The sequence below is a fragment of the Myzus persicae genome, unplaced genomic scaffold (genome assembly GCF_001856785.1).
Source record: "Myzus persicae strain clone G006 unplaced genomic scaffold, MPER_G0061.0, whole genome shotgun sequence".
Classification (NCBI taxonomy): domain Eukaryota; kingdom Metazoa; phylum Arthropoda; class Insecta; order Hemiptera; family Aphididae; genus Myzus; species Myzus persicae.
Genome location: NW_019104429.1, coordinates 19,326 through 46,012, shown reverse-complemented (window position 1 = coordinate 46,012; position 26,687 = coordinate 19,326). Strand labels below are relative to the sequence as shown.

Below are 26,687 nucleotides of genomic sequence, written 5' to 3'. Positions count from 1 at the left end.
ATTTAGAAACGAAATTATCCGATTTATCAATACTTTGCCTAAATTTTTTATTTTTCAACGAATTTACCTTTGGGATGGATGAATTAATCTGGTCAGACAGAAAGAACTGTCAAACGTATAATTTTATTTGAAATATTAACAATAGTGGTGTAAAGGTGTAAATGCTGTGGTGAAACGATAATTGAGAAGCAATTTATGCGAAAAAAGTAGGTCGGCATGAAACCACGTATAATCATTAGCTTTGGCTTATTACATACTTATAGACCGGATTTTTTTTCTTTGTGGGGTTAATATTGTTTTTCGTTATTTTTGACCAAAACTAGATATCTCATAAGAAATTAGTTTTGAATTATTCTTAAAAACTACGGAGGGTTTTGTCTCCAATCTATTAAATATGATTTTTTAGTGGTGCATGATTATTTGTCCATTAAATTAATGAATTGTTATGCTACCCTGCGCATTAGTATTCTTCCACGGTTTCACGTATGCCTAATAAATTAATTATGGTTTAATTTTAGGTAATAAATAATATTATAAAATTTATACATTGAACTTAGGAGTAATGACTATATAATTCCCCTTAAAGCTTATATAGGCAATACACTATCTGCAGCGTAATCCACAAAGCATGCTCACCCCCTTTTTTTCTTCCATAATAGATTTATTTAAAATCTAATTTTTCAATATAGTTGCTGTTAAAGACCACATTTTCTTCTTGTTTTTGAGATTTTTCGTACTAGTGGAGGAGTGTCTCGTGGAGATACTGTCATCTGATTTTCTAATGAGAACCCCCCTTTTCTAATGTACGCTATCAGAATCAAAATTCATACGAATAGTTTAGTTATTTAAGTTTAGGAGTATGATAATGGTTTGCGAAAATGTGAAATGTAGGGGCTATGGTGTCTTGGTGTATCGTGTATTCAACTATTTTACTGATGCAAATATAATAATTTAATATTATCTATTTCAGTTGAAATTATATTAATCTTTTAAATTATTTTTATTATCTACAATAAAAAATCGAGATCAAAATTCGAATGGTCCGTTTTTTTCTCCTCCACGGTTGGTGTCTTATTCTTCCACGTTCTTCTGGTGGATTCTAGAATATTCTACCCCCGATTTTGATACGCTGCGCGTGTATATGTGTGTTTTATTCAGTAAAATACTGCCCGTGGGTTAGTGTCCTACAGTGTTTGTTGTGCAATGCTATTCGATGAACACTTTCGGTGAAGTACGCCAATACGATTTCTTTCCCAAAATAATATTTCCTAAAGTGTAACAAGTAACAACTGGCCATAAATCTTTTGAAATTATATGCTACACAATATTTTACGCCCGTGGACATATCTTAAGTGAAATTTACTTGTGAAAGAACATTATTCACTATACATGTAAGTAATTTGTATTTTTACTACCTACGTTAAAAATAATTGGATTATCCGTACGTCATAGTGTTTTATTATTGTACTCATCTTTGGATGTGTACTTATTGGTGTGTGCATGTATCTATGCATAATTCGTTCTCCGGTTGCAACGCAATGGATATTTATGCAGGATATACATGTGGTGGCCGGTGGGCTTGAATTTTTTTCAATCCACTTTTGCACATTATTTAAGGTTTACGTCTATTTCATTCAGATGTGCATTTTTATTTCCGATTTCGTTCTTTAATGTACGTCGATATACTCAACCAAGATTATTTTTGACCTTTTATTGTTTGTTAAAGCGGTGATAACTATAGCTTGTAAGTAGGTACTTATATGGTATTGTATATCTGTATCATAAGAATTATAAATTCAACAATCCTTCATCCATCTATGTAGGTATAGAAAGTTCAAAGTTATAACTATAGTAGTTGTTTAGTTCTTACATTGAAATCCTTGTAAGAACTCATAAATAATACATTTATATTTTATGTTATTTTAACCAAATGGTGATATGATTGAAAAACTGTTCATACCTTATTAGTTTCTTTTATGTTTGAAATACTTAAATGCTTTCTGCTTACATTACTGTACACACCAGTATTTATATAAGAATAACATTTTATTCATTTATCATTTTAATTTAACATTTTAATTAAATAGATACTTATTGTTTAAATTTTAAATAATTTAAATTATCAATGACAATAAATACAATATTTATTTTTGGTTTTTACGTCATCATAATCATGAATTAATTTTATTTTTCTAATTGGAAACATTTTGGAATCATTTGTTAGTACCAATAATTATGAGTTATAATTTATCACACAAATTTAATTAGAACAAAATAAATAAAAAAATTGACATTGATTCCGATTATAGGCATCATAATTCTTAATTTATAAAATGTTTACGGCAATAATAAATTATTAATATCTTTATGGACAAGTAGTGACCAACCTATTTTTGTTTTAAAACAAACAAATAAAATATAGTTGCATTTTTTGTTTTGCTATAAATCATTATTTTAACAACTATTAATATATATATATACCTATTAGATAAACCGTTAATTGAAGCAGACATATATTTTTTTTTTTGCACTACGATTGTGTTTATGTATCACAACTACCTACTAAGAACTTTAATTTGGTATTCTGTTTATTAGGCTATTAGTACTATTACCTATATTATTATAATTTTAACCTAATTATGAAATCCTTGATGAGAGTTGAATTTGATTTTAGCATATGATGGGAAAGGACTATTACCAAATCCTTGGAGTGTCAAAGGGAGCTGCAGACGATGAAATTAAAAAAGCTTATCGCAAATTGGCTCTCAAATACCATCCAGACAAGAACAAAAGTGCTGGAGCTGAAGAAAAATTCAAGGAAGTAGCAGAAGCATATGAAGTATTGAGTGATAAAAAAAAACGTGATATATATGATAAATATGGAGAAGATGGTCTTAAAGGAGGTGCTGGCCAAGGAAATAATTCTAACAACTACTCATATACTTTCCATGGTGATCCTAGAGCAACATTTGCGCAGTTCTTTGGCTCGTCGAATCCATTTGGAAACATCTTTGGAAATAGTGGTGGTTCAATGTTTGATGATGAAATGGACTTTGATGATGGTTTTATTCGAATGTCACATGGACCACCTGGTATGGGTGCTTTCAGGTCACAATCATTCAATGTCCATGGTTCACCAATGGGACGAACTAAAGAAAAAGCTCAAGACCCAGCTATTGAACATGAAGTATATGTATCATTAGAGGATATTAGTAGAGGGTGTACAAAAAAAATGAAAATCTCCAGAAGAGTGCTCCAAGCAGATGGAACTTCTAGAAAAGAAGATAAAGTGTTAACAATCAATATAAAACCTGGATGGAAATCAGGTACTAAAATTACATTTCAAAAAGAAGGAGATCAAGCAATGAACAGAATACCTTCAGACATAGTTTTTGTAATAAGAGACAAACCTCATCCAGTTTTTAAACGAGATGGAAATGATATTAGATATACAGTTCCAATAACTCTTAAACAAGTAAGTTTTTAAAAATTTGCATTAATGATTTTAAAATAATTTAACAATTTTAATTTATAGGCACTATGTGGCGTAGACATTGTAGTTCCTACTTTAACTGATAAAAAACTACCTCTCAACCTAAAATCAGAAGTTGTTAAACCTACAACAGTAAAACGATTTCAAGGTTATGGTCTTCCGTATGCTAAAGAACAATCAAGGAGAGGAGATTTGTTGGTGTCGTTCGATATTAAATTCCCCGAAACGATTTCACCAGCTGTGAGAGCTGTTTTGTGCGATACACTACCGTGAGTAGGTTAAATTGGTTCAAAATTAATATTTGGCCTTTAATTTTGCTAATAAAAATCATTTTTTTTATATATACATGGTATATTATATTTTTAAGATATATTGTATGTTTCTTAATCTTGTTTTTTTTTTCTAACATCTTCGTTGATTGAAGATAAAATAATAATTATTCCGGAGTAAATAATTTAGGTCTTATTATGTACATAGAATTTAACATTTTTTGTTAATAAATTGAACAACATTCTGGTTTATCTGAATGCCACGATTTTTTGAATTTTTATTGAAATATTCCTCGTTATTTAATCTGTGCGCCAAAACTTGTAGTTCTATTTATATATACACTGTAAATTTTATTTATAGATATTTTCTTGTAAAGTTACAAGAAAATATTGGCTCTTCTGCCTAAATGCTCCACTGGACAAATGTTGTTTTACAATAATTATTGTATATTTATTGATGTATATAAATATGTAATTATATAAAAACAAGCTAACTAATTTGTTTAAGTTATAAATTATTTGTTGTATTTTTATTTTTTTATTATTATTAGTAGTATTATGATATTTAAAATTGTATATGACAATTTCTAGATTTTATTTTCCTACATCACTTGATTTTTTAAAATAATTTTATATTATCATAAATACTCCCTGCCCCCTGACAAGATTCAATATTTCAATATTCTGACAGTTGATTAAAGTACCCTTTAAAGAGGAATTCAGAATCATGTTTTGTACATTCCGGACAGCAAATAGTTTGTAAAAATACACTTTACCAGTTGTAACAAAATCTAACTGACTGCTAATAACACAGAATAGTAAAATATTAAGTTTATATTATATCGGAGTCTATGTTTTATCATTAATATAAACCTACTAACTTATACTCTGTGAGGATTTAATATTTCCACAACAGATTTGAATTTCAACAGTATACCCTCAAGTATGATGATGGTGGCAACACAGGTGTATTATGTTCAATAAAAATGCTAATTAGCACTTCACTGCCTCACTTAGGGTATCCACAGATAACACATGTGGGACTTTATATAAGGTATATGGTATAATGAAAAAACCAACTGAAAACCATTTTCTATTAATATGTTCTGAATGGCTTGATAGATAATAAAGCAGTGCCTCCAAGGTCGAATTATTATAGGAGTCTATTTCAATATCCACTGTGATCAGCAGCAGAAATAATAAGCGTATACTTAATTGGGTTTCTTAGTACATTAAATTCAGTTCTAGTCGTAGAGTAAATTCTACTTAAAAATAAAAGGAAAATATTTGAATTGTGTTGAGCTTCAAATATCTTAGTTCTAACAAATAATTGAGAACATTGAAAAAGTGAGTAGATACAAAATATATAAGGAGAGATCGGAAGTTATAGGAGCCAACAAATTTCACACATGGAAAAATAAAATCTGTTAACCTAGTTAGGCACATGACTGTTAGCATTTTAACATTTTTTTTTAAAATTAAAATATTAGTGCGGTATAGATTAAATGACCCCTGCTGCACAATTAATAGTAGACTGCAAAGATAACAACAGCTTAAGAGAAACATCAATCTTAATTTCCCCCTACATTGACAAAATATGCAAAATAGGTATTTTAAACTCTCCATTACATGTAAAGCTCAGATTTAGCTTGGTCTGCAATAAATCGAGTGCATAAAGCATAATAAGCAACTTCTACAACTTCAGAGAAATATATATAAGTATCTGATACATAAATGTTGTGTGGGTGAAGTCCGCCCATAAGTTAGTACAAAGTAAGATTCTGCTAAATTTTAAAGACTGGTTCTACCTAAATGGTATCTTTCACAATTGTATTGTGTATTGTATTACAATTAAGAACATTTACTCAATATAGGATGAGTTAACTCCTGTTAACTCAGGGGCAGCTTAGTGGTAGAGCAAGTGAGGCTCAGGTTTGAATTTTTGACACTATTTCTTCTGGAGAATTTAACATAAAACCATAATAATAGATGTTAATTAAAAGTTCCAATATAATTTACAAATCAATGACATATTGACATGACTTAAAATGAAAAATAACTATAGAACTGATGACATTTGGATATAAAGTAGGCCACTATCCGACACTTGATTTAACAAAATTTAGGATCACATTAGACATTTGTTTCGGAAGAATACTATAACCAGACGGCACCTAATACATTTTATCTCACCCAGGTAGCTGTTGAATCATCATACCAGAGATATATAAAGGTTAAAAGGATTTTTTAGTACACAACATGTCATACATGTAAAAAAAACACAGCATTTTAATGTTGAAAGAATAAAAATACTTTATTTGACCAATTGCACAAACAAAAATCTGAAAGAAAATGTTTAAATATATTATATTTCAGTCCTAATAATTTAAAACTTAACAAAACACTACAATATCTATACATAAATTTAAAATAAATCAAAAATTATATTTAAATTTGTAATAGATAGTGTGATTATTTTATTGAGGTTATCTCCTCAGTAGCGTTTATGCCACCCAAAGGCAGTTAAATAGTTATGTTGGTAAATTATAATAACATTGATTTAAATTCAATAAGCAGTACAAAAATAATAGATAAACGAAAAACAGGAAATAATCCATGGTAATTAATGAAAAAATTAATAGTAGCTTAACCTACAAAGTTTATTTATAGAAAAATGAAATGCTTATTTAGATACTGCTGAGGGCGGTGGATGGGATGCTAACCCCGACCAAAAAAACCACTGAACTCAAATCCTAATCTTAAAATATACTTTAGGATTTGAGCATCAGTGGCAAAAATACTCACTACTTTTATTCTTCCGGAATAGCTACGGCACCATCATCAATTCCTTCAATGATATCATGTGGATTTTTTCCATCAACAGTGCATCCAACACTCTATAAATGAATTAAATTGTATTTAACTGTGTAAAGTAAGTGTATTATTATGTTAAATAATACCTGAGCTGATCCTAAAATTTCTTTTACGGTACCAGCCAAAGTTCTGGCCATCGATCTTGGTCTCATTGTTCTACTAATGTTAATAATTTCATCCAAAGTTACATTTCCATTATGTTTAACTGTAAAATAATATTAGTTAATTAAGTAAATCATAATATGAACTAATTAAATTCATATTTGAGAAAGGTTATCTTGTAAGAGTCCGCAAAACCAGACAATGACACTCAGTAGTTCTGGGTGAAGCAACTCGCATTATTGTTTTAGTATACGACAGTTTGTTAAAATCATGCTAGTCATTAAAACTAACATGAGGAACAATCGTCGATTGAATTCACAGAGCTACTAAAGAATTTCGATGAGGGAATAGACTTACCATTTTTGACCTTCTTCCTATCACGGGGTGGTTCTTTAAGAGCTTTGATCACTAATGATGATGCAGAAGGTACAACAGATATTGTTGCTACTCTGTTTTGGATGGTTAATTTAACAGTGATTTTAAGACCTTTCCAGTCAGATGTAGCCTTGGCAATATCATCACCAACTTTCTTGGGTGACTGTAAAAGAAAAAATGTATCGTATTAATTTCGTAAATTCTATACAAGCCGTTACGAGATAACATCAAATGATTCTAGCCACTCACCAAACCCAAGGGACCAATTTTGGGAGCAAGAGAAGATGTAGCACCAACTTCTCCTCCTACACATCTCATGTACACTGCAAATAAATAAAAATCAGTAGTATTAAAACGAATAAAACAGATGTAGCACACAAATTTATTTAACATAAGTATTTTCACACGTGAAATTTAACCTCTAAATAAAATGTAACAATTATATCAGGTACACGTGTACTAACAACTCGTATTAACCAATATAAGAATCATTAAGAAATGAATTACTCAAATAAGAATAATACAATTCAGAATTTCAATATAAAATATGTAGGTAATACTCGTGAAAACTATAACTTTGACACGTGTTTTTCAAGAATTCTTATTGAAATAAATGATTACCTTCTTTGACTTCGCTGGGATCGAATTTTGGTGGCATGGTTAATTAATTGTAATTTAACAGTTTACAAAAAAATTAATTGACAAAAAGTTGTTCTCGAAAATCGTGATCACGAAATCGGAATCCGATCGGAAATGAGAGACCCCTGAAAACGCGAGGACCGAACACCGAAAAGAGAATATTGTGGTGTCGCTTGCCAGTGCATGAAGCGTCCAATCGCTAGTTGTCACAACTCATAACACGTCTAACCTCAAACTATACCTATGGGGGGGGGGGCTAATACGATATTCATTTCATGAAAACGTACAGGGTAACCAACTGCTGAATAAATTTTAGTATCTGTACAACAATTTTTGTGGACAAAAATAATAATAATAATAATCTGATAATAGTTGTAATAATATTTTAAGAAAAAGTCGTACTCAGGAACGGCGAAAGGCATAGGCAGCCCTGTGTCTCACGTGTAGCAACTATAGCAATGACAATATTTTAATATTTTATAGTGCGTGTTACATCACTCAAGGCTGCTAAAAGAGTAAAAGACGGAATCACACTTTTGACGAGTCTTTTCATAACATCTACAATTATTTATTATTAAAATCATTAATCAGCATCTAGCGGTGATTTTTTATGATATGCATATGTATTATAATACAAATTAAAAAAAATACATGTTTAAGTAGTATACTGGTATATGTTTATATTACCTTTATTTATTTATTTATTTTAGGCCAATCCTTTTTTAGATTCTGACGATGATGTGTTTTGTATTGATTTTAGATACCTATAGCAAGTTTTTTTTTCTGTATATGTACACGATAAGAACTCAAAATAATGCCTTGATTTTCAACTTTGAGTATTTATAGAAAATCGGACCTAACTAAAATTGATACTTTTAAGAGCCTAAGAGGTCAGTATTCCAATATTTCTAGTATTCTTCAATATTACCAGGAAAAATAAAAAAAATGCGAAAATCCTGAAAAATGTGTACACCTACTCAAAAAATAATTAGCTATTTGATATTTTCACCTAATGTTTATATTTGCATTTTCTATGTAATGATAAACTGATATAACATTTGTTAAACAAAATATCAAAATATTTTGATTATTTCTGAGCTATTTGCTTATTTATAGACTTTTCAATTTCAATTTTTTTAAGTTTTTATTCTGTAATCGAGATCAACATTTTATTGATAGGTTAAAAAACTTGAAAATTTAACACAAGGTTTCTCATAAATGTATGATTAAAAAATATCAAAAATATATAGTTTCAATTTTTTTGTGAACATATTTCAAGTTCAAATTTTGAAAAAATTCGTCAAAATCACTAAAATTTTTCAAATTATTTTGTTGTTGAAATATATTGAATCATATTGCACATATCCAATATTTATAGCTAATAGGGCTTAAAAATTCAATACAACATTCATGATAACTTAAAACTTGTATGTAGGTTTAATAAATATTTATACATTTATACCACGAATCACGATCTTAGTCTCTCACTGTTCTACGGTAAGTTGGTTCATTAAATCAAAAGTTAATTATAATATTATATTATCTTATAACTTTATAAGTAGATAGGTATATTAACTATTCTATTATAATAAATTAAACGTTTTCGGTGAAATGTAATCCAACCATCTGTATTATACTATTACTACTTAATAATAAAATTCATACTATATAGTAGGTATACTATAAAATAAATCAAGCCAGGAAAGTTCACGCTGCGTGCGTGGGCGTGCTATACGTTTTCAGTTTAGCCGTTTCTAAACGTATTTTAGTACATTAACGCAATAAACTATAATTCCATATTGTTCAATTATTGTAGCAATTGCATCTATCAACAACCGTAAGTAACTACCTTGTACCTACCTCAGTGGCGTACCTCATGGGGCTGATCAATTTTTTACACAGCGGTGGTCTAATTTTTGATCGAATACCATAGACCATTAAAACAATTTTTTAATTATATTAACATTTCGGGGGGGGGGGGGGCTGCAGCCCCCTCAGCCCTCCCCCCTGGCTACGCCACTGACCTACCTATATTACGTATTTACGTATATTGCTATAACTCGTTAAGTGGTAACTTTAACTAATGAACGGACGGACACCACGGGAATATAAGGTGTCCTAAAATTATGTTTTTAGAATCTTATAAATACCTAATAAACTTAGTCATATAGATAAAATATGCTGACATACCGTCATAAGCGGATATCCATTGAAAATGTTGTAGGGCTACAGTTAGTTACATAAATCTAAGAAGTGGGGCCTAACCTAAAATATAGGGGCTATGGTGATTTGAAAATAGTGATAGTCATTAATATTTATCTATCAACAGTAAGAATTTGTAAAAATGGCCCAATAGTACCCATAATCAAGTTTTTCCTTTTTTTAGAACTATTATCTTTAGTACAAACATTTTAGTAACTAAGAAACTACTCATTAAAATTGTTAACTAGGTAGGTACGTGAAAATTTTCAAAAAAATTGTGTACTTAATAATTTATAGCAAAAAATGGGGGTTTTAATTTGTAAAACAGAAGTTTCTACCATCACAGGATACTCCTTAAGTATGTAGTACAAAAAATTAAAGAATTCGAATAAATTTATTACTTGAGAAAAAAAAAGGTTACGGGCATGCTTGGTGAATCAAACCGTATATTTTTCAAAACGCTGATATTTTTGAGTTAACATTTAACATAGGTATTGTATAGTAGTATAGTATGAATAATAATAATGATAAAGATATCCTCGTCCACTGTATAAGATATTTCCTCCAACTTCCAAGTATAAAACCCACCAGTGTATGGGCTTGTCTTGCCCACTTCCAGACATGCAGTCGTGAATGGAATTGTTTGTAATATTTTTATACCGTGTCCATTGTATGCATAAAAATAATATTTATTGTAAAGTGTCAATCATATTTTATCACGAGTGAAACCCGGGTGTTAAAATGGATAGACCATAGACGTAGGAGGACCCTTTAACAAATTAGGGTTTTATACATTAGACATTAAACATATGGAACGCCTATAAATATATAGAGACATTAATCCACTATGGAATTTTTTCCCACTTTAAGCCCAGGTGAAACCACATATTTATTATTGTTCTAGGTACATCGTAGTTTATGGGCTTTTTTTCGTTTGGGTTAGGTTCTTTTCTATTTGTTTAAGTGTAAAACATAACAATTTAAAACATCTATTTGAGAACAAAAATGCTTGTATAAACCTCATTATTCATGGTTATAATGTGATTTATTAGATTGTGCAGGTGGTTGTTATTGTCACTGTTCGTCATAAATATTAAGCCCTCTCGGTATGGGATTTCTGTCGTTAGACATTTTAATGGACACCTAGGTTGGCATTTCGACCTAATTGTTTGAGACATGTTTATTTTATAAACTTATTTACCTAACACTTATTTCAAATTTAATTTTTTTTTTTGTTATTTATGCAGCAAGCCAGCAACTAATCGCAGATTAGCAGGTATAATTATGTATTATTTGCATATATAAAATAGGTATAAGAATAAGATAATAAGGGTGTGCTCTGTAGTGTACTCAGGATTTTTCAATGGAAGGGGGGCTAAACAAAGAATTAGAATTTGATATCCGTTATTCGTTACTTTATACTAGGTTGTTATATTGATATATCCCCTAAGGCCGTATCAGTGGAGCGTGTTGAACTCATTTTTGGGTGAGGAGCAAAAATGTACTCAAGGTACCCACAGACCCACCCACCATACTTGTCTATCATAACGAAATTTCCACTACAGTAGAAAATAAAAAACATTATGCAATATGAGTATATTTGTAGTAATTTTCATATGTATACTCGGATGTACCCACTTAATTGGACGTCTATTCATTATGGTATTTTCATTAATTATCTTGTATCTTGATTTGTGTTGTGGTGTATGCAGATTTAGGTATTTTGTGGCTGAGGGACACCTATCCACCAAACATTTTAAAGGAGCATTTGCTTCAAAATAATACCTTCGACACGCCACTGTCTTGTAACCGTAATAATCTTTACACATTTTTAGTGATTATATACCCAAAATGTTTCTCAAAACCGTTTTCAGAAATATAATGGTACAGCCTTTTTAGAAAGATTGTTTAGTAAAAAATTGCCTTTTATAATTTTATAGTAAGATTTTTACTAAGACAAAGCCCAATTGAGGGGGGGGGGCTGGAGCCCTTAGCCTCCCTGAATTTATCACTGGGTGTGCCAACGGGAGCCATAGAGAGGATGTCATATAACTTTTTAGATTTATTTTGTCTGTTGATTTCTTATAATTTATTATTACAATAAAATGTCATGTTTTTAATATTGTTTTCATTATTTTTAATATTTCATAAAATTACGTAAAAGGCCGCCAAAATCTTCATAAAAATAACCTCAAATACTGATCAGGGTTACCTCCCATCACATTGTAAATACATAAACTTAAGCGGCACTGTTTGGTGTATGCGAGTTCGCTTACAACAACTTACTGCTGAGTACGTCTTAGTCAATAGTCATTAGTCAATACTCATTTTTTTTTATTGAGTATCCCGACTATAGTTTGTGAAATAAATAATTATTGTTATACATTGAATGCAATTTGGAAAAGTTTTCGAGTTTTAATTTTTTTTTGGATAATGTTCTTATTTATTTTTAATCAGGCGTAAACTGATTAGGCGAAAATAGTTAACTATACACCTACTATTAAGTGTATTTTATAATGTGTGTCATTGATTTCTAGAACATTTTTGAAGTTTAGTTATTAAAATTATAATACAATGGGTAAAAAAGCTCCGAAAATGAAGAGTGTTACTAAAAGCAAGACAAAGACTCACAAGCAGAAGGTTAAATCTCATAAGAAAAACAAAAACATTTCAAAACAAAAGTATCGAACAAAACTGCGATCAGAGAGTCAAGACAAATTTAAAAAACCGGATGCACCTCTTACTGACTATTTGACACACAGGTCAAATTACATTGCTGTCCGATTTATATTCGAATGCGGTATGCTTAAAAATTATAAATGATAAATCTACATATTTTTAAGTACTGTGTTTTATTTATATTTTACGAATAGGTATTAAACTGGGTCTTAAACATATAACTATATGCTCAGCAGCAGTTTACTTCCATAAGTTTTATAAACATGTGGATGAAACTACGTATGACAATTATGTAAGTACTCATTTTTAATTTGTCAATATTTTTCTTTATATTTTAACTGATTACAATACACCTATACTCTGTCTCATTAGAGAATAATCAGTTAGGCAACCGATTTTCATCAGTAATGCGCATCTCTTACCTATGACCCGGTGTTAGTGTAATCACGTAGTTCTCGACACTCCAATCGAATCATTCACTCTGCATTAAAAGTGATTGTTCTCTTTTAAGATATAAGTTATAGTTTTAGTATGCAGGTAGAGTTTTATTAATCAATTTGAATCATTTTAAATTTTAATAAACTAAGTATCATTTTTGCATGGTTTGATTAATACAGGTTTTTGAATTGTTATAAATCAGTTCAATATTAATTTTAATATTTTTCAGTGGAGTTTTTAATTAAAAACAGATCCTTATGAATTTAAAATAAAATCTAAATTTTACATTTGTAATAAATTAATAACTAATGAGTAATGATGAAAATATTTTCTCAAATTTCTAGTTGGTACCCTTAGATTTGAGAAGTATTATTTTATGCGACTAAAAGTTTTAAAAAATATTAAAATCAAAATTAAAATAACATTTTTTCTGTTTCATTTTGGGTTGCATAGTCCTATTAAAATGATGGACCTGTTCCTATTGGGTTTTAATTCATTTTAGCAATACATAATTAAAGTATAAATATTGATTGTTTATGTTATTTTTCATATTTCTATTTGCGTTTTTATGGTTTACAGATTAATATAGTTAATAGAAAATAACCTCATTATGATTTATAATTTACTATTCTTATTTATACACACACACATATATATATTGGTGTATAATTGTATTATTATATTTATAATAATTTAAAGAAAAGTTATTGCCTTCGTGAATAAGGTTGTTAATTAACTATAATTTAAAAGTGTAAATAAATGTAACTGATTATCATTTCAAATAATTAACTTAATATTTATATATTTGTTACTGTCAATAATTTCCAGTGTTTTTTTTTGTATGTATAATGGTTGTATAACACTTGTATCATACAACAATGAAAAATGGTTGTCTAGGAAACAAAAAGTTTGTCATAACATAATTGTTTGACTATTATATGAGACACCTTTTTTATTTGAAATCAATAATTAATAAGTACTAAATAAGGAATTTCACAATGAGATGAATAATATTAATCAGTCCTTAATGTATATTTTATTGTAAATTTGAATTATACAGATTTTATAATCATATATAATGTGTACAGTTATATGAAATATGTAAAACATTAAAAATAAAATTTATAGTATTAACGGACATTATAAATATTGTCACTGACCTACAATATATATAAATATATAATGGGCGTATTAATTTTTAAAGTTCCAGTTACAATATTATGTAAAATGTATTAAATATAAATGGTACAACTACTGGTATGAGTTAAGTGTTAATAGACCGAAAATTTAAATAAGATGAAAAATCTAAATATGGAGTGTATTGTAATAGTTTTTTAAATTTATTTTATAATTCATCAATGAGAATATGATACCATTATTTAGTAGGCTTTGCATTTTGTACATGAATGATAGTTTGTATTTATTTTACAGATTTTTTTATATTTATACATAAAAAACATTAGAAATAAAAAATTTGTATACCTATATTCTGACCTTGTTGTTTAACGGGTTTTTTGGTTTTATGCAGAATAATATACAAAATATTTATAAGAGTAAAAAAGTTTGTTTCCATCTGCATTATCACACTTATTGAACTGCATAAAATTATTGTTACGACACTGTATGATTTGAGGCACCAAACGTAAGTGTAATTACTAATAATACTGATAACTATTGGTGGTATTAATAATATTTTCAGCATTCTTATTTCATGTAAGTATATCCTATGTTGAAACATGGCATCATAAAATTTTATTTTGTCAAATTACAATATAATTTTTAACTGGGTCATAAATTGATTAATTATTGAATGGAGCATTAAGGATTTAATATGAAATTGAAAACAAGTGTCTAAAAAAAACCTAATTCGGACTGATGCTAATTGTTAAGAAATATTTAAATAAGTTTGTTTGTTATTATATCAAATAATTATTTTGCTTAAAAGTTTGGGTTTTGCATATTATGTTTCGAAACCCCAATGTTAAACGTAAAACAAATTTTTTTTTGATGTTTTATGTACTTGTGTGTGTCTATTAACACGTAATAAATGATAATATGATAAGTAAATAACAAGTGACAATATGTGCCTACCAAAATGATGTTACTTTTACATTATACTATTCTTATTTCTATTACCATCAGGAACTTTGATGTGTTTGCTTCTATGAACTTAATTAATTTTTTAGATCATAACCAAGGATCTATCATTCAAAAATATTGGGTTCATCTGTTTTGGCGCAAAAATTGTAATAATTGTGGTATTGAATATCCATCAAGGCCGAGTACCACTATTCTTCAATAATAAATAAACACTTAACACTACAGTTATTACAAATGTGTTCACAATGAAACCGTGTATTTCGCTAGAAATTACAAAAGGTTGTAAAGTACTATTCTTGGTTGCAAATATATAAATAACATATGATCCTGACATTTTACATCAGTGGGCAGGATAACGTGTTTTTCAATATGATTACAACTATAATTTCCCAAGTGAATGTTACTAATAACAAATCACTTATAGTATCATGTGTCAGGTTTTTTTTGGTGATCGTTTGCATAAAATAAATATTAGATCAAATCCATGTATTAAAATCCCCCAACTTGTTATACCAATTTATAATATAAATATTGTTGTACTGTGATTATAATGTAATATGTGTGTTTACAGTCTATAGCTAGTGCAACTTTATACTTGGCTAGCAAAGTACACGATGAAACCATCAGACTTCGAGATTTGATAAATGTGTGTTACCACACATTACACAGGGATGCAGCTCCATTGCGCTTAGCTGAAGAATATTGGAACTTCCGGGATTCCATTGTGCATGCTGAAATGTTAACCATGAGATTTGTACAATTTGACACGACTTTTGATCATCCACATAATGTAATTAAACTTATTAAACTAATTTTATTTCAGAGGCATAGTTTTGCATATACTTAAACTGTGTTGTGGATTCATTTGTTGCAATTTAAGCCCATGTGAAATGTAGGAAATATTTGTTTTTATAGGTTTTTGAAAATATATGCAATATTTTAAACTATTGACTCAGATACATTAATTTATTGCTTGTAAAATGATGCATTCATACATATTGTATGTATAACATGGTAGATATTATTGATGTATAAATTAAGCCTGGTGTTTTGTTAGCAATTGTAGACTAGATATCTCAGTCAGTGCTATCAAAACTCAATTTGGTATACTAATTATGAATATAATAATATAATATTATGATTTAGGAAAGTATACACTTTATCTACTGTTTGATGGTGATAGCAAATTGTGACAATCAATTATCTACACGTCTTAACATTCATAATAAAATTTAAAGTGTACATATGGAAAAATGCACGATTTTACCAGCTACGTATTGCATACATTTTCCAAAAACTTATTATTAGACATGAATAATCCCTACACAATGTTGGTTTAATTTGGAACTAATGTAACTGTTTACACAGCTTGATTTTTGTTTCTGCCTAACTCTAGTTTGATCACCCTATTTTCCTTCATAGTTTTTGATATCTAAGTGTTATATTATTTTTACAGTATTTTTTGCACTACGTTCAGACTCTACGACCAGTTTTCTATTCAAAACATGGCAAGGACATCATTGTATTTAAGAAGGCTTATGATTTCTTACACGTGCGTTGAGATTCATTGTATATTTACCAACTAATTTTTACTTTTATTATAATTTAGTTTTTAAACATATCCATTCTTGCTATTATGTTCATAAGCTTACATGTGTTGTCATAAAAAGTAAAAATAAATTGTTTTGTTTTAGGATTTCTATCATAGCAGCGATATTCTTCAGTTTAAGGCACAGCATATTGCAATCGCTTGTATTGAACTTGCAATCAAAGTTTATGGCATTCCATCTCAAATAATTGATTATGAAATACAACCCTGGTACCAGGTATGTTTCAAATTTTTACTGCTTTGATGGTATTTAATCGTTCTCATTTCAAAAAATGTTTTTGAATTAGTTCAAATTTTTTTCGTTTTAGCAATTATTTGCCAAAAAACGTTATTATATTGTCTTCAAAATATGAGCAAAAATTAAATGTATGAAAGATCATTGGAATTTGAGAACAATTTAATTGATGTATATTTTAGCTGATTTTTAAAAGGATACCAATCATTTTGAAGTGATATGCCTCTTCTGTTTCAACATAGCAGGATTGTTGATTTAAAGACATATTTTAATAACCATAGAATATAATTTTATACAGGATCATTTACTCTAAGGATATTCAGTTCATTTGAAAAATAATGTATTAATATTTAGGACGTCTTAGGATATTACTTAAAAATGTTTTATTATCCTTGAACGTTCTAAAAGTAAAAATTGTAAAGTTTGATAGAAATGAGAAAGTATTGTTTAAGTAGTTTTTATTTTTTATCTTACTAAAACTTAATACTCATTTTTTTTTAATAATAATTGTAATATGACTTTTTTTAAGGCATTGGTTGAAGATTTGGACAAGGATACACTTTGGAGTGTTATGGCTGCGATCATGGACACATACGATCTCGAGTCAACCACCGACTAAAAGCAATACTATTCCTTTTAATTTGTGTTTGTATTTTGTTTAAATTTTATTAATAATAATTCTTATAAAAAGAAAAAATAAATAATTATAAAAAAAAATCCGATGTAACAGTTTTTTTGTATCCCACCATTTTTTTTTTATTCCTATATACTGTATAACCACATACAAACATTAGAAAAACCTAATAAACTTAAATATTTATAAATCATATGTGTATTAAATTTCTTCATTTTATTTTAAAATATATATAAAAAAAGAAAAATGTTTGAATCATTCTTAAATCTTCGAATATACATTAAATCTATTATTTGAGGGAAGGGAAAACAGGCTTAGTTGTACAAATCGTCATCACCATCATCTTGGAACGTAGCTTGATCGCCACCAGTTGTTGCATTATTGGCAGCAGGCTGACCTGTCGTTGACGGGAACCTAAAGTTTGTGCCAAAACCACGAGACTGTTGTAATGTCTGAGAAAACATCTCATATTTGCGTATGTCGTTGTCAGTTACAGAACGACGGGCATATAACATAGCTTCTTCAAAGTGAGCTTTTGTAATTTCAGGGACAGGATCATCCTCAGCTACATCAGTCTACATATGAAATTGAATTAAATTACAGTATTTTTGAATTAATTTGTATACAAATGTATAACAATTACCTCCATTCCTTGGTTTGAGGCAGCTTCACGCTCACGCCTTATTTCAGCTTCAATACTTTGCCTAATAGCAAGTTTGCAGGCACGTTGACATACTTCAGTCAAATCCGCACCGGAATAACCATGAGTAACTTTTGCAATGTAGTCGAGGTCAACATCCTAATGTATAGTATAATATATATTATAAATGTTGATAATCCAAATTAAAAAAAAAATTACCTTGGCAACAGGAGATTTTCTCAAATTAGCCTTGAAAATGGCTTCACGCGATTTTTCATCAGGCAGAGGAATGTAGATCAATTGATCTAAACGCCCTGGACGGAGAATAGCAGGATCAATGATATCTAGAAAAAACATTAATATTTAGTTCTATTTTAGAGCTGGGAGTTATAAAACAAATTACTACTAAAAGCTTAGAGCTTACCAGGTCTGTTAGTAGCACCGATAATGAATACATTTTTTTTGGCACCCATACCATCCATTTCAGTCAAAATCTGGTTGATTACTCTGTCGGCTGCACCACCAGCATCACCAACATTGCCTCCTCTAGATTTAGCAATGGAGTCCAACTCATCGAAAAAGAGTACACATGGAGCAGCAGCTCTTGCCTGTACAAAATTCTCATTAAAAATTGGTAAAGAAAATAAGTTATTAGTGTACTTTTACCTTATCAAAGATATCACGGACATTAGCTTCTGATTCACCAAACCACATAGTTAAAAGTTCAGGACCCTTGACGGATATAAAGTTAGCTTGACATTCATTGGCGATGGCTTTTGCTAATAAAGTTTTACCACAACCTGGAGGTCCGTAAAACAAAACTCCTCTAGATGGTTGCATACCAAATTTCAAAAACTTGTCAGGATGTTCAACTGGATACTACACCCATAAAAATAAATATATTAACACGGGTATAGAAAAAAAATTAGATTTAAAACAACATACCTGAACAAGTTCTTGTAATTCACGCTTCACATTAGCCAAACCTCCAATATCTTCCCATGTAATATTTGGAACTTCAACTATGGTTTCTCTTAGAGCGCTTGGGCTACTCTTACCCATGGCATACTAAAAAAAGCAATACAAATTTTAATTTAAAAAAAATCTATTAAAAGTAAATTCAATTTACCCTAAAGTTTTCCATGGTGACAGCTAACGAATTCAATACTTCAGCATCAATCTGATCATCTTCTAAATCTATCAAATCCATTTTTTCACGGATTTGTTGCAGGGCAGCTTCAGAACACAATGAGGCAAGATCAGCACCAACATGACCATGAGTTTCAGCAGCAATCTATTGGTTACATTAAAATCAATTGTTGATTAAAGAAAATGAAGTATATACAATTAGGTTTAATTAATTTTACCTGTTCTAAATCAACTTCCTCAGCAAGTTTCATGTTCTTAGTATGTATACGCAAAACCTCTAAACGTCCAGTAGCATCTGGTATTCCAATATCAATTTCACGATCAAAGCGTCCAAAACGCCTGAGAGCTGAATCTATAGAGTTTGGGCGATTAGTTGCAGCCATTACAATGACGTGAGACGACGATTTTAAGCCATCCATGAGGGTTAATAACTGAGATACAATACGACGTTCTACTTCACCATGAGTCTAAATAAACAATTTATAGGTATTTAATAAATGATTGAAAGTTGTTAATATTTGTATCAAATTACTTTTTCACGCTTGGGTGCAATAGCGTCTAATTCATCAATGAAAATAATAGAAGGAGAGTTTCTATCTGCCTCCTCAAAGGCTTTTCTCAAGTTACTTTCAGATTCACCAGCGAGTTTACTCATAATTTCGGGGCCATTGATTAAGAAAAAGAATGCTCCAGTTTCGTTTGCAACAGCACGGGCAATGAGTGTTTTTCCAGTTCCAGGAGGTCCATATAACAAAATTCCTCTAGGTGGCTTTACACCAATAGCCTTGAATAAACTTGGATGTCTGAGAGGGAGTTCGACCATTTCTTTAATCTGTGCCAATTGTTTACGGCAACCTCCAATATCATCGTAGCCAACTGTGTTTGATGCTTCTTCTTCTTCCTAAAAATTTGATTGATTTAAAATCTATGGTAAACCAATTTAAGTAATTTAAGTTACCTCTCTTTTGATTGGATCCCCTTCACAATGAATAACTGTGTCATAAGCAACAATACAATATGGCGATGGATCAGTTTCAACAACCTTGAATTCTACAGCTCTCATGCCTCCACGAACAATGAAATTATCATCTTTATGTATAGGTCTATATGCTTCTAAGAAGTAAGGTTTAAGGAAAACTTCAAACAAATTTCTACAACAAAAATTTGTCTTATATTAATAAATATAAATGTAAGAAAAAAAGTTAGGTGAATTTTACCCAGTTAGTCCTTCTACAGTGTCATCAATTGGAAGCACATGAATACGTTTTCCATACTTTACATCTGGACATTGTTGTATTTGAACAATATCTGATATTCTGACCCGTAAATTGTTACGCACAACTCTGTTCATACGTACTTTTTCATCTGGGCAAGTTTCATCTGATAATACAATACAAACTGATTCTTTACGGCGTTTGCCTTTTAGCAACACAGTGTCTCCACGAAAGAGTTGTAATTCATCCATTTTAGCCTAAGATTTAAAACAAATATATGACGTCAGTTATTTTAAATTAAATTGAGTTGTACGTTTTGTTAGATAATTATTTATAGATTAAATAATAATTGTTGGTAGGTACCTGAGATAGTGCAATGACTGAATTATCATCGTTGATGGCTTCTTCTACAATGAGCCTATTTGGACGATCTTTTTGCTTCAAAATCGCAGTTGCTAACTCCTCACTAAAATTGGTCAAATTATTAATTATATTACGACAGTACACACATATAAATGAGATACTTTGGAAAAGGTAATATTTATGTTATTAAATAAATTCAGTGTCTCAATAATTTTTTGGTAAGAAAAGTTAAAAATGTATAACTATTTTTGTAAGTTGTTTGAACTACAGTAGTTTTATAAATACTAAAATTTGGAAACAACTACCAATAATTGATGTTGACAAATATTATTCATACTTAAAAATGATTCTAAACAAATGGGAGGTAGGTACTCTAAGCTAAAGGTAACATTTTAGCTATATTTAAAGTATCTATGTATATTTAATGTTAAAATTGTATTGAACTTATGTTATATTGATAAGATACAAATAAAATAAATGCAAATCATATTTTGTAAGTTGAAGAAATTACCAATATTATATAATATATACATTTAATTGAATAACACAATCACATTAAAAATTTTTCCATGACGTGGTAAAAAACGAAGATGGTTATTTTTAGGTCACAAAAAAATAATCCCAAAGCAACTTCATTTGGTTGTGTAAATGTTTCTTTGTTCGGGTATTTTATAGTATTGTCTATACAATCTATTTGTGGACCAATTTTATTTTTTAAATACTTGAGAGTATTTAAAATGTAGACTTCATTGTTTGAGAGGTGGACATTTAATTTAACTTATAGCTGTTAGTGGTCGTTAGATGACATTTAAGTGCAGGTCATCATCAACATCGCGCACTGTATTTCCGCGTTCGCCATACGCGATTTTCGGGTTGTATCCGGTGTATTGCCACTAATACACCGAACACAAATCCCAGGCCTGAGAAGTAATCGAAGTATCGACAACACAGTCGTGTTAAGTCACGGTAAAATAATGACACACGGAGGATTGGACAATAGATGAAATTAGGAGGAGGATTTTATCGAAGAAGGACGTTTTTATTTTTTACTTACCCTTTTGCTGGTTCGGACATGATTATTGGTAGGATCAGCTGCGGCCGGGTATTGCGCAAGCAACGGGGTTTCGATAGTTTTGGTTTTTTACTTTAGAAAATTGTCTAAGCCGAAATCAACGGGCAGGCTGGATATGGATATCGAGGATTCCGGTGATTCGTCCACGTACACTGGTCCGTACGACTAATGTAAAACGAACGATGCGTTTGATGATTTTATATACAGTGTTTCAGGAAACACTTCTGACGGGGGGGCGACTGACGAATAATAAAAACGAAACACGGTGACACAAAATCACAAAAGCGAACAACAATACTCGTTACGAATTGCTTGTGTGAGTGTGTGTCGGTGTGAGACACTGAGAAGTTAATGTGTATGTGTGTGTATGTGTGTGTGTAAATGTGTAATTCAGTGGTTCGTTGCGGCGGTGGTGGCGGTAGGGACCGGGAAATCAAAAAAGCACAATCATGCCGTGGCCTAAGATGGCGGCCGGTGCGGGAAAAACGGTCGTACCAACGACCGACCACGGTTCTGTGTTCGGATGGGTTTCCAAGTCTGGTAATTGCGAGTTGCAATCGAAGTCAATTATTATGAATCAATGAAAAATATTATTAATATCGTATTCATTTATTATGTATAATATCTACGGGTCGGCTGGCGTCTCACCGTTCGACAATCCATATTTTGGCACTGCAGACCACTGCACTCCATAATTAAACACAAACGACAACACTGTGTCTGTGTCGCCTGCTGATAGTACGAATCAAATGTTTACGCCATGATAACGTCTTGTCTGAATGTGTGATAACCATAGACTCACAGCACTATCTTAAATCGTGACTTATCTTAGTCCGTGGTATAGACCTTCCTATAAGACGTGTGTGGTGATAATATAGATTATACATTTATATTATTGTATGATTGTCTAATGTCTATTCTTTTTAATATTTTTTAATCTAATAATCTATTGTCTATTATAAATATTAATTAATAGTCATTATATGTGGATCGTGTACGACGCACGTCGCGTTTCATTATTATTGTTGTTTGTATCCCTCAATTTTATACTTTAAATATTTTTTATAAGTATTTTCAGCACTATATTCATTATTTATATATAATAAATACATATATTTATAGTATATCCGTTTTTATTTATTCTTTATTTATCATCGACTAGTCGTCGTATAAATTATATTACATTAACGGATGTTACAATAAAATATAAAAGTTACGTATATCTATATTTCTAGTCGATTGCCGTAAGCTTCTGCACCGTCACGTCAGACATTTGTCGTTCACGATGGCCGGATTAAAAGGTAATTGCACAGGCAGCATGATCTATTGTTACCATCCATATCGTCAATAATACTGCTATTACGGTGGTATGTGTAAGATTGGTCAATGGCTATATAATGTACAATTTATAATTTAACTGGCAAGTGCTGAGATACATGAAGTACATTATATAAGTATAATGTGTAAATTAAGATGTTACAGTTTCAAACAAATTTAGAAATATTTGCAATAGTGTACTCTATTAAAGTAAAAGATACTTAAAAAAAAAAAATTTAAACTTGACATTTAATACAATATTAATAATTAACTAAGATTTTTCGTTTGCAAGATGTATGAGAAAAATAAAAGGAGAACTTTGGAGAAATTTGTATTAACTAGTGGAGCTTGATATAGAGCAGTAATTCTTGTAATAGAAGATATGATAATATAAAATTATGTGATATCTATGAATGACATCAAAAACTGCTTCTCAGCTGTGAGTTATTTTATTCTCCATTTATAAATTAAAAACAGTTATAAAAAATACCTATTAAATATTTTTTTTGTCTGATACGAATATCCTTGTCTTTCATTGAAAAATATTTTTAATTTAAATTTTATACAAGGAAACATCAAAATTATTATAGTTAAATGTGTCATTTCTATTTATAAATTCTTTGTACAGAATTTGTAGAAAAATACCAACTGTAACAGATGAAAAGAATAATAAATGTTTAAGGAAAGAAATCAAATTGAAAATGTATCAAAATCATATAAAACTGCACAAAATAATTCATGCATACATTTGGAGTTACATGGTATAATAATATATGATAATGCAATATTGAAGCATGTTTGGATTGCACAGTCCAATCTGATTTACTAGAGTACTGGCGAAGACCTCCTCCTACCATCTATCTTAAATATTTAAAGAATGAGTGATCGATGAGTGAGTTCTGGTAATGGGTGTATGATTTGATAGTAGTTTTTTAGTACTGTATGTCTGTGTTCATTTACTGCATGAATGAAATAATAAGAGTTTTTTCATGTCTCATCAACTCTTAGCACTTGGGCACTTATACCAAAATCAAATTTATTTTTCACTAACATTCTCCTCTTTTTCAGAGTATTATCTTATTAAAAAATTTAGCATCCTCTATCATATTATATACTTATAGATCATACCATTAATTATATAATCTTTGTTTTATTTATTTAGCTTTGCAGTGGTATGCCCTGAAAGGGGAGGGGGCTAAGTGGGCTTCAGGCCCCCCCATTGGCCATGTTATGGTATAAATCTTAAATTTATAATAATATCTTAAACAGATATCAAATTCTGATTTACTTTGTTTAGCCCCCCCCCCCCAATTGATAAACCCAGGGTACTCCTCTATAGCTGTGCTTTATTGTTGCACTATAATATTTAAATATTATGGTGGTATTAACTATAAGTATAATGGTTATTACTAATTATAAATATAAAATGAGCAAAAGTAAAAACTTATTTGTTAATAATTTCCCTATTTTATATTACATTATTATGACTATTTGTTTCTCATAGTAAATAAATACCATCAACTAAGTTTAAAAATAATAAAAATTTGAAACTTTTGTTTGATTTTAAAAAACCACGGTATTTTTTCATATTTAATAATTTTAATTCTTAAAATATTATTTTAAATTATTATTTAAGTGCCTATGTTAATAATACTATAGCAAATAAAATGCCAACAGAAGACTTAAATTATTTATCTAGGATTGGTTATACTATTGATTTTATATTTTGTTAGGTATATTTTATAATTTATGTTCGTTATAAAAAAATCAATGGTTATAGGTACTGTGGGTTATACTTAAGATTTTTTTTATGTGGCGGAATCACAAATGAGGTGAGAACCTGAAGTTAAATAGTACCTCTTAAATGTTGAATTTTTAATCGCTTATAGCATATGTCTCATTTGTAATATTATTACTTTAAGTATAATAAAAATTATAAGTGTTTTCTATGTTTATTATTGTATAGTTTTTAGATTAAGTAATAAATAAATAATTTAATGTTGTATTTTCTTTTGTTTCATGATCTCCTTGGTTACTTCAATTTCATGTTAAATAGCGTAAGTGTCAATTTTATTACGTTATAAAACAGATTTATGTTAAAGGATAAAAGTAGAAATTAAAATGTGTCGTTTGGAAATTGGTGTATATGCTCTGTGAGCACTTTAAATTAAAAATATTGTGTTTTAATGAAGTACATTTAATTTAACTGTTATACTTCTTTACAGTTTGATGAGTTTGGCTTTTGCTGGTTCCATTGGTATGACATTAGTCATATTGGCATGTGCATTACCAGATTTAAAGTAAGCCATTTGGTTGTTATTATTTATTACTCGTAGAGAATTAAGTTGTTTTAGTTAGTATTTCAACATAATTTTTCAAATAACTATAACTAACTTCTTTGTTTTAGTTCTTGGTGGCCATTTATAGTAGTAATCTTTTACCTGCTGGCACCATTACCGACCATGTTGATGAAACGGTTCAATGATTACTCAGGATCCGGTAATGCCAATATGGATTTAGCTGTATTTATTACAATGGGTATAGTGGTGTCTTCATTTGCATTGCCAATAATAATGGCCAGAGTTAATGCTGTAAGTTCTAATTTTGATTTTCAATATTTCCTTTACTTTCAGAATTAAATTTTTTTTTAAACTTTATTATATTGTTTTTAGATTGCATGGACAGCCTGTAATTTTACATTGTGTGGGAACATAGTTGTGTATTTGACATTTATTGGATTTTTCTTAACTTTATATCAAGAAGACACTGATTATAGTTTATGGTAACTTATTAAATCATTCTTAATTGTTCAAATGCTTATTCCTTAATTTAAATTAATATTATGTTATATTAAATATTAATTAGTCAGTATCCTGAAAACAGGTACAACTTTTTAGTTTATGTATGATTTTATTTCTTTTCTTTACTCTTATAAATATAAAAATATTATTTTTTGCCTAGATAAAATACAACTTACTAGATGGATCAAAGGATTTCTAATTACTTATACTTTTTGATAGAAACTGCTTTTATTTTTATTTAAAATTAAATTCACTTAAGATTAAAGTATTTTTTAACCTAACTATTATACATTATTATAATTATTTAAAATTTAAGATTGTACTGAGATAAGTAATATATTTTTAATGATACATTGGTTTGAGTTCATATAATTGTTTTGGTTTTTATGTGAACCTGTATAAAACTAAAAATAAATGATGTTTTTATATTATACTTTGGTTTTTAAATTGTAAAAGATCGATGCAATATACATCATAATTTT

The 26,687-nt window shown here is 29.5% G+C and overlaps 5 protein-coding genes across 9 annotated transcripts; 3 read left to right on the top strand and 2 right to left on the bottom strand.

Moving 5' to 3' along the window:
- The first annotated feature begins 1,141 nt into the window (after positions 1-1,141).
- Positions 1,142-4,028, top strand: LOC111042100 (dnaJ protein homolog 1-like). The gene is made up of 3 exons (XM_022326585.1): positions 1,142-1,391; positions 2,675-3,475; positions 3,536-4,028. The coding sequence occupies exons 2-3, from the start codon at positions 2,678-2,680 to the stop codon at positions 3,764-3,766; spliced, it is 1,029 nt and encodes a 342-aa protein (XP_022182277.1). The 5' UTR covers positions 1,142-1,391; positions 2,675-2,677; the 3' UTR covers positions 3,767-4,028.
- A 2,021-nt stretch (positions 4,029-6,049) lies between these two features.
- Positions 6,050-7,968, bottom strand: LOC111042101 (60S ribosomal protein L12). The gene is made up of 6 exons (XM_022326586.1): positions 7,735-7,968; positions 7,363-7,436; positions 7,096-7,276; positions 6,723-6,841; positions 6,568-6,659; positions 6,050-6,104 (listed from the first exon to the last, which is right to left on the bottom strand). The coding sequence occupies exons 1-5, from the start codon at positions 7,769-7,771 to the stop codon at positions 6,573-6,575; spliced, it is 498 nt and encodes a 165-aa protein (XP_022182278.1). The 5' UTR covers positions 7,772-7,968; the 3' UTR covers positions 6,050-6,104; positions 6,568-6,572.
- A 4,272-nt stretch (positions 7,969-12,240) lies between these two features.
- LOC111042103 (cyclin-related protein FAM58A) lies at positions 12,241-17,842 on the top strand. Of its 2 annotated transcripts, none has more exons than XM_022326588.1 (6): positions 12,241-12,754; positions 12,828-12,925; positions 15,743-15,961; positions 16,628-16,723; positions 16,866-16,997; positions 17,545-17,842. In XM_022326588.1, the coding sequence occupies exons 1-6, from the start codon at positions 12,529-12,531 to the stop codon at positions 17,632-17,634; spliced, it is 861 nt and encodes a 286-aa protein (XP_022182280.1). In that variant the 5' UTR covers positions 12,241-12,528; the 3' UTR covers positions 17,635-17,842. The 2 variants fall into 2 exon arrangements, with proteins under 2 accessions (XP_022182280.1, XP_022182281.1); XM_022326589.1 differs by having other exon boundaries at positions 17,089-17,638.
- Positions 17,843-17,846: 4 nt separating this feature from the next.
- On the bottom strand, positions 17,847-22,466 carry LOC111042102 (transitional endoplasmic reticulum ATPase TER94). The gene is made up of 13 exons (XM_022326587.1): positions 22,070-22,466; positions 21,016-21,118; positions 20,656-20,909; positions 20,397-20,589; positions 19,971-20,339; positions 19,657-19,905; positions 19,419-19,583; positions 19,235-19,357; positions 18,956-19,168; positions 18,714-18,897; positions 18,509-18,633; positions 18,293-18,448; positions 17,847-18,224 (listed from the first exon to the last, which is right to left on the bottom strand). Exons 1-13 carry the CDS (start codon positions 22,087-22,089, stop codon positions 17,964-17,966), a joined length of 2,415 nt encoding a protein of 804 aa, XP_022182279.1. The 5' UTR covers positions 22,090-22,466; the 3' UTR covers positions 17,847-17,963.
- A 421-nt stretch (positions 22,467-22,887) lies between these two features.
- LOC111042105 (leptin receptor gene-related protein) lies at positions 22,888-26,380 on the top strand. 4 transcript variants are annotated; one of them, XM_022326593.1, is made up of 5 exons: positions 22,888-23,388; positions 25,630-25,704; positions 25,812-25,995; positions 26,077-26,186; positions 26,366-26,380. In XM_022326593.1, coding segments are annotated over exons 2-5 (366 nt in total). In that variant the 5' UTR covers positions 22,888-23,388; positions 25,630-25,633; the 3' UTR covers positions 26,367-26,380. The 4 variants fall into 4 exon arrangements, with proteins under 4 accessions (XP_022182285.1, XP_022182283.1, XP_022182282.1 ...); XM_022326591.1 differs by lacking the exon at positions 26,366-26,380 and having other exon boundaries at positions 22,888-23,114; positions 23,323-23,388; positions 26,077-26,312; XM_022326590.1 differs by lacking the exon at positions 26,366-26,380 and having other exon boundaries at positions 23,206-23,388; positions 26,077-26,312.
- Positions 26,381-26,687: the final 307 nt, after the last annotated feature.